General features: G+C 39.6%; 1 protein-coding gene across 2 annotated transcripts in view; it reads left to right on the forward strand.

Annotated features, from left to right (window-relative positions):
- Positions 1–12,112, forward strand: part of SLC12A1 (solute carrier family 12 (sodium/potassium/chloride transporter), member 1) — a 90,472-nt gene that overhangs the window by 51,043 nt on the left and 27,317 nt on the right. For both annotated transcript variants that reach the window (XM_012649158.1, XM_012649159.1), the window contains exons 18-20: positions 1,763–1,903; positions 4,433–4,539; positions 8,873–8,955. In XM_012649158.1, coding sequence (XP_012504612.1) covers positions 1,763–1,903; positions 4,433–4,539; positions 8,873–8,955 — 331 coding nt within the window. The remainder of the gene's footprint in view (positions 1–1,762; positions 1,904–4,432; positions 4,540–8,872; positions 8,956–12,112) is intronic.

A 12,112-nucleotide genomic window follows, 5' to 3' on the forward strand; every position in this document is an offset into this window, starting at 1 on the left:
CCAATTAAAAAGGAAAAAAGAAACAGTTATTTTTTTAACCCTATACATTCAAAATACTATCATTGCAATATGCAGTGAATATAGAAACATTAATGAGATATTTTATATATTTTTGGTACTAAGACTTTGAAATCTAATGTGTATTTTACACTTCTAGCACATCTCAATGTGGACCAGCCACATTTCAAATAGACAATAGCAACTTATGGCTATGGGCTATCATATTGGGCAGTGTTAACCCAGGCAATTGCCTTATTTTTATAAATGTAGAGCATACATCAAGCGAGAACAAATGACATACCCAGGGTATCAACCAGTCAGTGCCAAAGCTAGATCTAATCCCAACATCCTGACTCCTAGTTCAGTGTTCTTTCATCTATGTTATAGAACAAACACAGTGATGGAATTAGGTCAAGGGGCTTCGATGAGATTGCAAGCACTGCTTTAAGATAATAAAAACCAGCTTTAGATGAGTACTTAAAAATTTCCAGGCATTGTACTAGGTACCTTATTATTACTACTTAAAACAATCTTGCAACATAGAGTTTGTCCCCATTTTCAGAATAAGATATCAAAACTCAGAGATAATCAATTACCTCTGAAGGGGCCACACTTAGATTTGAGACCAGTTCTGCCTGACCACAAAGCCTGGACCTTTTCTTCATGCATCCCCATGCCTTTTCGCTCCAATCCAAGACCCTCTGGGACTGCGACTCAAGTGTGGTCTGTCTAAGGATGAGCAGCATCCTCATCACGTGTTAGAAATGCAAAATCTGGAGCACCACCCCAGACCCACAGACTGCATTTTATCAAGATCTCGTGTGATTCATATGAAATCTAAGACATCTCAACAAAATTCAAATTTCTTTATGAATTAAAAGAATTTCCTGGGAAAATAGTAGATTTATACCCTGTCAGACACATAGTAGATAATCAGAAATACCTTTGGGGTTGAATTAAAACATGAGAAGAAAAGAGTAGCTTGCATTCTTAAAGAAGTAGAAGCAAAAATAGAATTTTTAGTTAAAAATGAGTTTCCAGAACTAAATCTTGAAATTATAAAATGCCTTATCTACCATCATAACACCTGCCTCCTTCTTCCTTCACTTCTTCCCCTCTTCTTCTGTCATAGGTATGTGAACTTTTTTTGCCAACAAATGCATTGAATGATAAGGAAATGCTAATTTATTTGAGTGGAAATGTGTCTACGTTACACAGGGAAATGTGGTACAAGGATATTTTTACGACATGAAAAAGCAATGCATCAGCCAAATAGAATTGTCAAGGTGTGCAGTTCATGGCAGGATTTGCAGCTCACCATGTTCTGCCTCCCAAGAGCCCTGTCCATTTCTTGAAAATGGCCTCTAGCTGAGATCTTTGATGTTCCTAAAAGTGGCTCTCGCTACTCGGTCAAAGGTTGATTGTGTGTTTATCCTGAGCCTTTGAGCCTCTTCAATCATGTTATCAGTATTTTCTCACGTGCCACGATGCCCTCAGCTCTTCCTCTCATTCAGAGTAAGGCGCTTAATCAAGCAGGTGTTAATAAGTCTAGATATTTTGGGTAGAAAGTGAAGGATGTAAGTAGCACAGGTCCTCTCTAAAATGTTGGATCCCTGCGAACCCTGCTTAGCAAGGTATTTTTCCCCCTTTCCCATTTCTTAACTCAATGGGGCATTGCCGGCTATTTTTGTGCTTTAGAAAACAACAGCAGTGTGACGTATAACAGCAGGGCTTCTAAACAATATTTCATTCTGTTGTACAGGGACCACGCAAGCTGTGTGTTAAGGAGATGAACAGTGGCATGGCGAAAAAACAGGCTTGGCTTATAAAGAACAAAATCAAGGCTTTTTATGCTGCAGTGGCGGCGGACTGTTTCAGAGATGGCGTCCGAAGTCTCCTTCAGGTAAGGCTGGCATTGAGGGAATGAGCACAGAGGCAAAAGACCATTAGTGCTCCATGTTAATAAGGCTGTCAAAGCGAATGGCTGTAGTTAGACAGCCCAGCATCAGAGATCAATGGAGACGGTTAAGGAATTCATTTCGAATTCCTGGGGATAGGCAAAGCTAGAACAAAAGCAGAGAGGTTCTATTACAATGAACTATGAATGATACACTAGAAATGGGAAATTAGGTTGCCTTTGGCTACCAGCATACATTCTGCCCCCATACTTATTGAAATGCAAATTTGTTCTGGTGATTGACGACATTCAAGATCCTATTGAAACTTCAAACTATTTTTACATCTCCTACTGCATATAGCAACGCTCAAGTCAGGCACATTCTTTTCCTTTTTTCTTTTGCAAATGGTGTGAGGGCAGCTGCTAGACTCAACTCAATTAATGCATGGTGATCTGGGCGTAAAATCTCCCTATCCTCCTGAATTATTTCCAGGATGTTGAATAAAATGTAACAATCTCTACAGCTCAACCTTAAATCCCACAGTCTTTTCTCCCTTGATCGTTCCTTTTTCCTTCCCTTCTTTATCTCTGCAATAGTAAGTATATAAAATCTTTCCCTAGCTACAATCTTCATAATTTAGAGTGCCAACGAATCCTTAAAGCAATCTAACAGGCCCTTAGAAATTGCAGGGCTTGGCTTTCTAAACATTTTGGCTTCAATGTGGTTGAAAAGTCCTGATTCTTTGTATACCAAATGGTGCATTTGGCTCTCAGAGTTGCCATGTCTAGGAGTGCCGGCATTCAGGACTGTATCCAGGTAACTCTGATGCTTATGCAGGCAGGAAAGAAAAAATATTGGTTAAACTACAATATTGTGGAGACTAAGAGTATGTGATGCATTCCTGTCTCTAATATCCCTTAAGAACACTTGCAAAGTAGCCGTACATGCGGAGAAGCCATTTCTGAAAGACCTATTACCCACAATGAGCCTCTCTTCATCTGTTATTAATTTACTAAACCATGGAAATAGGTATTATTGCAAGATGTTGATTTTTCTTTCAGTAGTGAGTTACTTTTCAGTAGCTCTTTGATTAAATATGTTGGAAGGGCTACACATTTAATATAAAATTGTCACAGAAGATTTGTAAAATAAGAAAATTTTCAACTAGGAATGGGAATACAGACATAGAATGAGAGCAGGGAGAGAAAATACATAGGTACAGATAAAAAATCTTATATTAATCTGGAAGAAATTATTTAAAAAAATTGAACAAGCATAAATTCACACACATTTCTTCAAATAAAAATGGAATACAGAGGGGTAATGGCAAAAGGCAGGACAGAGTGGCATTAAAGGAAGCATTGCCAACTACATCGGTTTGGAAGAAGCCTTCTTTGCATCTAGGAAATCATGGCACACATTGCCGCATCTTCGTGGAAAGACTGCATCCTGCTACCACACATTTGCCAAGGGCCACATGATGCTCTAAGGAGCTGCTGGGCTAAGAGCAATACACCAAATTGTTGGAGGCAAAGTTTATTTCAGGAACATTCCATCACTGCCCATCTCCTTCAACTTGCTACTGTCTCCTCTAAGTGTCGATCTCTGGTCACTTCTTTACTATTCCCATGACCCAGAATGGCCTTCCCACTCCCACTACTCTCCTTATCTTCACCCACCAACATCTAATTACCCTGCAAGACTCAGAACAAATGCCTTGTTCTCTCCCATGAAACTGACCATGAATCCTGGTTCAAGTTTTCTTCCTTTGTGCTTCCATATGCATATGTATTTCTACTGCATTTGTACTTATGTTAGAATTATTTGTGTATATCTTGTCCCTTCCACCATATCTGGCCCCTTAAGGCCAAAGAATGTGCCTCACTACTCTCCCACCACACCTAATGAAGCACTTTGCAATTAATAGGTGCTTCATAATATTGCCAAATTAAATTTGATTAACTGGAAGCCATATCCTGTCACCTAATGGGGAGAAACAAAACTTCAGATAGGGAAGATGCTTATTAATGATACTGTCATGCAAGAGGATCAGGTTTTGGAAACATAGTTCAGTCACTCTTCAATAAATAATATAAGTAGAGGTTTCAGTGATCCTTTTATGTATGAATTTTCCAAACATGAATTTTATTGCTAATGACATTATGGATATAACAGGTGGAAACGAGCTTTGAACCACTAAGTTACAACATGCATAGCAACAGTTAAGCTGACCCTCACTTGATTTTAAATTATTGAACCATTTTAATGAGTGTGTCAGAAGAAATGCAAATGACTGCTAATTTAGAAAAGCTACATTTCTGTCATCTAAAATCCATTTATGGCTGAGATGATTTAGAACTAATCTTTCTATTTTATGCTTGAGTACGGGCATGAAGGACATGCACTAAAATGTAATCCAATCTTCAGAATCTTCAGAACATTACTTGAGTGCTCTTTGGGACATTATTTTTCATTCGTGGTGGTAGTTTCCCAGTACGGTAAGGATTACCCATGTGTTCATGTCCTCTGTTTAGGCCTCAGGCTTAGGAAGAATGAAACCAAACACTCTGGTGGTTGGATATAAAAAAAACTGGAGGAAAGCTCCCTTGACAGAGATTGAGAACTACGTGGGAATCATACAGTAAGTGATGGCTTTCGAGACATGTTCTTGTTTATAAAGCACTAACCAGGGCAGTACATAACTTGCACTTCACATAACACCGTTGTGCTGGATTAAATTGCCTGAGAAGAGCACATTCCCCTGGTGCTCTGAATTCTTTCCCAAAGTGAAAAAACATCGCCAATAATCGAACTTGAGGGAATCAGAGTGTCAGAGGAGGCAGGGTGGGAGAAGCGTTAGTGTCAAAGAAAAAAGTAAATGTTTAGAGTTACAACTTTAAAATCTATTTACAAGATTAAAAGCAAAGGACCGCTAGGTAAGGAGAAATTTTTCTTTCAAAACACCTGGAATCTTGGATTGGCTGGTGTGCCCAAATCAGTCATTGTCTTCTTCTGAGCCTTGAATAATTCGTTTACTGTCCCAGACACCAGAATCTCTCTCTGCTGATAGGAGGCTCCCATATGCCAGGTGCTTCTGCTACCAGGTGCAGCAGCATCGGATTGTATGCAGAATGAGAGTCTTAGATGGTACGTGACATCTAATAGCTAAATATTTGAAGAGTCCTAGGGTATAGGCAATAATGATAGATCTTACAACACCGGTCCCCAACATTTTTGGCACCAGGAACCAGTTTCATGGAAGACAGTTTTTCCATGGACTGGGGGTGGGGAGGGGGCAGGTTGGGAAGGGTGGTTTCAGGAAGATTCAAGTGCATTACATTAATTGTGCACTTTGTTTCTATTATTATTACATCGTAATATATAATGAAATAATTATACAACTCACCATAATGCAGAACCAGTGGGAGCCCTGAGCTCATTTTCCTGCAACTAGACAGTCCCATCTGGGGGTGATGGGAGACAGTGACCCCATACAGATGGGGGTGATGAAGCTTCGCTCACTCGCCCACTGCTCGCCTCCAGTCTGTGGCCCGGGGGTTGGAGACTGCAGCCTTAGAGGACTAGCAGGCACCAGGTTAACGTACTTAACATGAATTATCCCATTTAATTCTTATAAGAAGGCTTTGAAGTAAGTACTATTATTGTTCCCATTTTACAAGTGGAGACATAGACATTAAAAGTTAAGTAACATGTTGAAAAATCACAGAGTTCAGTAAGTGATGGATCTGGGATTTCTACCCAGGACTATCTGAATTCAAAGTTTAAACTCATGACTACAGTGCCATGCTGCTTCTAAAAGCACATATATACCCGAAGTATTACCTGGATTGGTTCCTTCTTTCAAATGAGAGAAAATAAATTATACACATAGGGAGAGAAACATTCTAGAAAATTAAGACTTTCTTCTAGGCTTGAAAATACTCAGCCAGAAACAAGAGGGGCAGTGTAAACTATGCCCAGGAGGCCATGTTTTATGTCAAAACCCCTGGAAATGGAAGGTTTCCTGTGTCTGGGATCTGGCTGCCTTCTGATTTCATAGTACAGGATGCAGAACAGGCCCTGGGAGGTAGGCTGCACTTAAGAGTCCGTAGTACACAGGGAAGAAGTTCTCACACCTTCAAAACAAGTGTATGCTTAGTGTTTCTTATAGGAGTTTATTTCCTCTGCCCCTGTTATAATGAGCATCACATTTATCATTATTTCGGGCAGATTTACAAAACACATTAACAAAAGCATTCTTCGTTCTATTGAAAAGAAGCATGAGAAAATAATTTTCATTTTCTGAAATTATAGGCATTACTGACCAAACAGAAATCCATTTAACAGTCTTTCTAATGTCAGGAGCCTATATATTAAGTGCACTGTATTTCCCAAATATATAAACCCTGAATACCATGTGCTGCCATCGGGCTCCTGCTGGTGTTGTAAGTTCATCAGGTTAAGGCTAAACCGGGGCATCAGGATCAGAGTTTTACCAGGTGCAGCAAAGAGCATATTTACATGTTTAGAATCACTGTCAGTTGCTAACCAGACATTCTTGGAAATGGATTAGGTCTGCCCTCTGTTATCCAGATTCTTCGTCTTCATTTCATCCTCACCTTGGGAAAAGAAAAGGGTGGAGGGAAAAAATTAAGTAAATGGGAAGAAATGTGTAAATCCTCAAACAAAGCATCCATTATTTGGTACAGAATTACCTGGGATTGTCTGCCAACCTTTCCACCATCCCAAACATTCTAGAAATGAAAAGGGACCAAAATAATCAAACCCAGTAATAGCGAACCAAGGGGGCCTCTGGGCTTTACAACAAATTAACGATGGGTCTTCTCGGTAGTAAAGTTCAGTCCTAAGATGGCTCAAATTTGTAGTAATATAAAACTTAGCTGAATTGGTAGAGTTAAATGACTTTACTGCCACGGCAGTGGGATTAATACAGAAGAAAGACAATTATGCAGCTGTACTGCACTTCCCTTCTCAATATTTTGTTGCTTTATGACTTAAAGTAAAGCACGGTACTATTGTTAACCAGGGGTATTTTATAACAGTATAGTATTTTACCATTTTTATTTGAATAAAAGATTTTAAATCTCTGTAATAGTCTTAAGTATGTTTTTTTTTTAAGATTAGCATCTGTATGTATTAGTTTTCAATGGCTGCAAACACAAATTACTTCAAATTTAGCAGCTTAAAACAATACAACTTTATTTTCTTATAGTTCTATGGGCTAGAAGTCTGACATGGGTCTCCCTGAGCTAAAATTATGGTGTGGGCCAGACTGTATTTCCTTTGGGAGGATCTGGAATAAATTTCTTACCTTGCCTTTTCTAGCTTCTAGAAGCTCCCCTCAGACAGGCCTGGCTAAGGCCCCCTCCTCAATCTCTAAAGCCAGCAGTGGCCAGTCGAGTCCTTCTCACATCACATTACTCTGACCTCCTCTTCTGCCTCTTAATTTCACTTTTAAGTACCCTTGTGTAATCCAGAATAATCTCCCCATCCCAAAGTCCTTAACCTAACCACATCTGCAAAGTCTCTTTTGCCATGCAAGAAAACATATTCACGGGTCCCAGGGGTTAGGCTGTCTTTGGGAGCCATTATTCTGCCTAACCTAACCTAACAGAATCCAATTTTTTTTTGTGGAGCACATTGTGTACTTTTTGTAATCAAGGACAATTAGAAACAAGATTTGTGTTTGAAGAATTTGCTTTGTGGCAACTTGTGTTAGAGTGGAGCTATTTTGTTAAGTAAAGATTTTTTATGGTTTGAATCATGAGTAGATATTCATATTGCACTGAACTTATTTATATCACTATCTGAAAAAATTCAGGTGTACTTTGGTTGTTGGAAATATGTTTGCATGTGGTGGAACAATCTCAAACTTCATTGTTTCTGGAGGAGGATGACCTACTGGCAAGCAGTCCCAGGTTTCAGGTCCATGGAAGATTGAACAAAGGAATTCTCAAAGAAAAATTTTCAAATGACTCAAATTATTAATTGGCGTGCTTCTGTATTTAAGACCAGAAAAAAAATATGCTACAAGAACAAAGATAAAGGAAAGAGAGACTTTATTTCTCTTCTATATAATCTAATTCCATTGAATTAGATGTAGAGAAGGCACAAGAACCATCTTCAACTACATAGTGTTGCCATGAAAAAGTGTTTCTTCAAATGGCCTGTCCAGAGTCAATGGTAAAAGTTCCTTAGACGAAATGGAGATGTTTTTAACCATGAACTTGATGTCAGAAATGTTGCAGAAGAAGGCCAGGCACTGTGACTCATGCCTGTAATCCTAGCATTCTGGGAGACTGAGGCAGGAGGATTGCTCAAGCCATGACCAGCCTAAGCAAAAGCAAGAATCCCATCTTTACAAAAAATAAAATACTTAGGTGGGCATGGTGGCGTGCATCTGTAGTCCCAGCTACTATGGAGGCTGAGGGAGGAGGATTGCTTGAGCCCAGGAGTTTGAGGTTGCAGTGAGCTATGATGATCCCACTGCACTCTAGCCTGGGTGACAGAGTGAGACACTGTCTCAAAAAAAAAAATAAACAAACATTGTAGAACAAGTGTTCCTTGGAGAGGTTGGTTAATAATTCCAAAGGGTTTTTGTAGCCTAGGAACTCTCTGTTATAAATATATCATTGATTATTTTGCTCATTTATAAAAGATTCAATTATTTTGAAAGTATGCAACAAGCTCTTAATCAAAATTCTAGATGACAGTCTCATTTGAATAAATTGGTCACAGAGTGAATGATTTAGTTACCTCTACCCAGAATATATTTTAAAAAGACACAAAGGGAAAACAAACAAACAGAAAAGGCATGAGATCTTGGGTATATTCTAAAGTGGATTTTAATAGTTTCATTATATCAAAATCCTAGAAACATGTTTAATATTAATGCAGATTTTGAGGATGGAAGGAGCTGTTCAAAACACTAACCAGTTTGCTTCTCCTTTCAGTGATGCATTTGATTTTGAGATTGGTGTCGTCATAGTCAGAATCAGCCAAGGGTTTGACATATCTCAGGTTCTTCAGGTTCAAGGTATGTACTTTATTCAACCAACAAGTGTTTATTGAGAACTGACTCTGTGCCTGACGTTGTTCTAGATGGTGAGGCTAGAGCAATGCACAGTACAGGCAAAACTTCCTAACAACGGAGCTTACGTTCTAGTGCTGGCCCACGGCACATACACTTCCTCCATGACTGTCTCCATTGCTAACACAAATAGTCTTGGACTTGCTAACCAGAAATATAGAGTAATTCAAAGCGGTCATCAATTATTTTTCTTATCACAAAACCTCAAAGCCAGCATCAAGGAAAATAAACGCCTTCAGTAGAATAACCTGCCAAATTAATCTCTGCAAGATGTTTCAGAAAATGAAGATTAATTTTTTCCTCGGAAAAACATGTATTTTGCTTTTAAGAATCTATGAACTGGTTTGTAGCTAACATGGAAATGAGCCTGAATGTATCCTGCTGCGAATCACTAATCTAAGTCAGAGGCAGAAACACTAATTCAGATTAGTGACTCTCTGCTTTTTCCCTATAGAGAACTGGTATACTTGCTTGGTCGTAGAATTTAAACATACTCTCTAGTGTATAAAATAAAGAACACGTTTAAAGAGTTGCTTGAAGATTGCAACAGGACACAATTCATGACTTATCTGGTCAGCTGAACCTCACCATAGAGTCCATTTAAGCCATGACGCTAAGACAAAAGTATACCTTTCGAGTGCCTATTATGTACCAGGCATAGTATGAGTATAGGTACTGGGTGGACTAAGATTAATAAATTCTGTCTATACCCGTAAGAGACTCACAGCCTAATAAGGGAAATGGATATATTATTAGTGTGATAATAGGTATAAATAAGGAAGTAAGAGAAAGAAAGAGGTGGTACCTAATGCCAAAAGGTCTTTCTCGAGGGAGTTACCTTCCATTTGAGATTTTTTAAATGAGTAGGAATTAACTAGGCAATGTAGACGAAGAGAAAAATAGGAGAGAGTTTGGAGAATGCATTCCTGGCAAAGAGGAGAGCACCTGCAAAGGTGAAGACACGGGATTATGGAGGAGTGGAACACGCGGGCAACCAAAAGCAGTTCAGTGTCACTGAAGCGAAAAGCATGAAGCAGACAGTAGTGAAACATAAGGCTGACAATATAAGGAGGATCCAGGCTTTAAAACTTGCCATTTGCCATGTTGAAAAGTATGGACCATGTATGTAGATGATGAGGGACCATCAAAGAGATTTAAGTGAGGGAGTGACATGGGCAAGCTTGGGTTTTAGATCTCATACTCTGTCAGTTATACGGGGCATGGACTCGGGACTAGAATGGAAACAGAGACAAACCAAGAAGAGTTGTGATCATCAAAGCAAGAGAAGGTGACAGCTTGAAGTAGGGCAGCCTCAGTAGGGATGGAGGGAAAAGGACAGAATTGAGAGGTACTTCAGAGGTTCAAAGAGTAGCATTTGGGAATTGATTGGGTATGTGGGAGATGGATGGGAAAAGGAGGAACGAAGAAAAACTCCTTGGCCGACTGGGTGAATACCAGTGGAAATGGGAAACGCAGTAGGAAGTGTGTGTTTATTGAAGAGATGCCTCGCTCAATTTTAAACAGTCTCCTGTGGGAAATCCTACTGGAAATGTCCAATAGGCAATTAGATAGTCCTAGTCTTAAAGGAGAAATCTGAGCTGGAGACAGAGATTTAGGAGATATCGTAGGCTGAAATATGTCCTCCCCCACCAAACTCATAGGTTGAAGTTCTAACCCCCATACCTCAGAATGTCACTGTATTTGGAGACAGGGTCTTCAGCACACTGACTGCCATGTGAATTGTGTGTAACTCAGGCTAATTTTGAACCCAGAACCTCGTGAAGCAAGACCCTGCAGTTGGTTCGTGAAAATCTTACTTGTTGATGTTCTTATTGTTACACTTAATATTGACAATTTAATTCTAAAAACGTGGATTGCATTGCATGTAACTCACACACAGAAAACAATAAAAAATAACAAATTAGAAAGGATCATTTTGCTTTAATAAAACACCATGGCCTGAGGGAAAAACATTTTTTTTCTAGTATGGCAGTCAATGTGTTAAAGAGGTAATTAAGGTAAAATGAGGTCACATGGGTGAGCCCTAATCCAATATTACTGGTGTCCTTATAAAAAGAGGTGATTAGGACACAGACCAAGAGGTGATCATGTGAGGACATGGCAAGAAGGCGGCCACTTTCAGGCCAAGGAGAGAGGCCTCAGAACGATATCAATCCTGCTGATGCCTTGATCTTGGATTTCCAGCCTCCAGAACTGTGAGAAAATAAATTTCTGTTGTTTAAGCCACCCAGTCTGTGGTATTTGTTATGGCAGCCTGAGCTAATTAACAGAGAACACATCATAGTTAAGGTGAAAATTGAAACCATGACCCTGGAAAATATAACTCAAAGAGTGTGTATAGCTGATCGCTCCAAGGCACAGGAAAAAGGCCCCAAGGAAGGGAAGGAGAGGTCAGAAAAGTAATCAGGAGTCTGGCGTCATGGGAGTAGAGTGCTCAAAATGGGGAGAATAATCAACATTGTTAAATCCAGCACAAAAGCAAAGTAGGATGAATAAAATGTAATTGACATGACACAGATACTCTTAGTGAGAGTAATTGCTGCAGAGCAGTGTGGTCAGAATCCAGACTGCGGTTGGTTGAAGAGGGAATGTGAGATGAACAAGCAGAGAGTATGGATGTAGCCAACTATTTTGAGAAGTTTGGATGGTAAGGAGAGGACGGAGATTGAGGAGATTTACTGTGGGGACCTACAGATCTTAGAATGTGAGACTCAGTCATGTTTCCAGACTGAGGAAAAGGGCACAAGAGAATGGCAGGGTTGTAGGCAAAGGAAGGGATGGCCCATAGAGTAAGACTCAGGAAGGACAGGGCATCAAGGGAAAGGCATGGATGGAAGAGTTGGCCTGAAACAGAAGAAAAATCCTTCATCTTCTAACATTCGTGCAAAGGAAATGAGGACTGATGATGAGCTACGTGGGTTGTGAGAGTAGAGTGGTAAATCCAAGGGGATCATGCACAAGGGTCTCGATTCTTTCTTTGAAGCTGAAGCAATGGTTTTCTTCTAAAGACAAAAGAGACATGGTCTAACTGAGGATGAGAAGATACTAGTAAGAGATTTGAAAAGTCATGATGGGGAATGAA

This window comes from Propithecus coquereli, unplaced genomic scaffold (assembly GCF_000956105.1).
Source record: "Propithecus coquereli isolate 6110/MARCELLA unplaced genomic scaffold, Pcoq_1.0 Scaffold3, whole genome shotgun sequence".
Taxonomy (NCBI): Eukaryota; Metazoa; Chordata; class Mammalia; order Primates; family Indriidae; genus Propithecus; species Propithecus coquereli.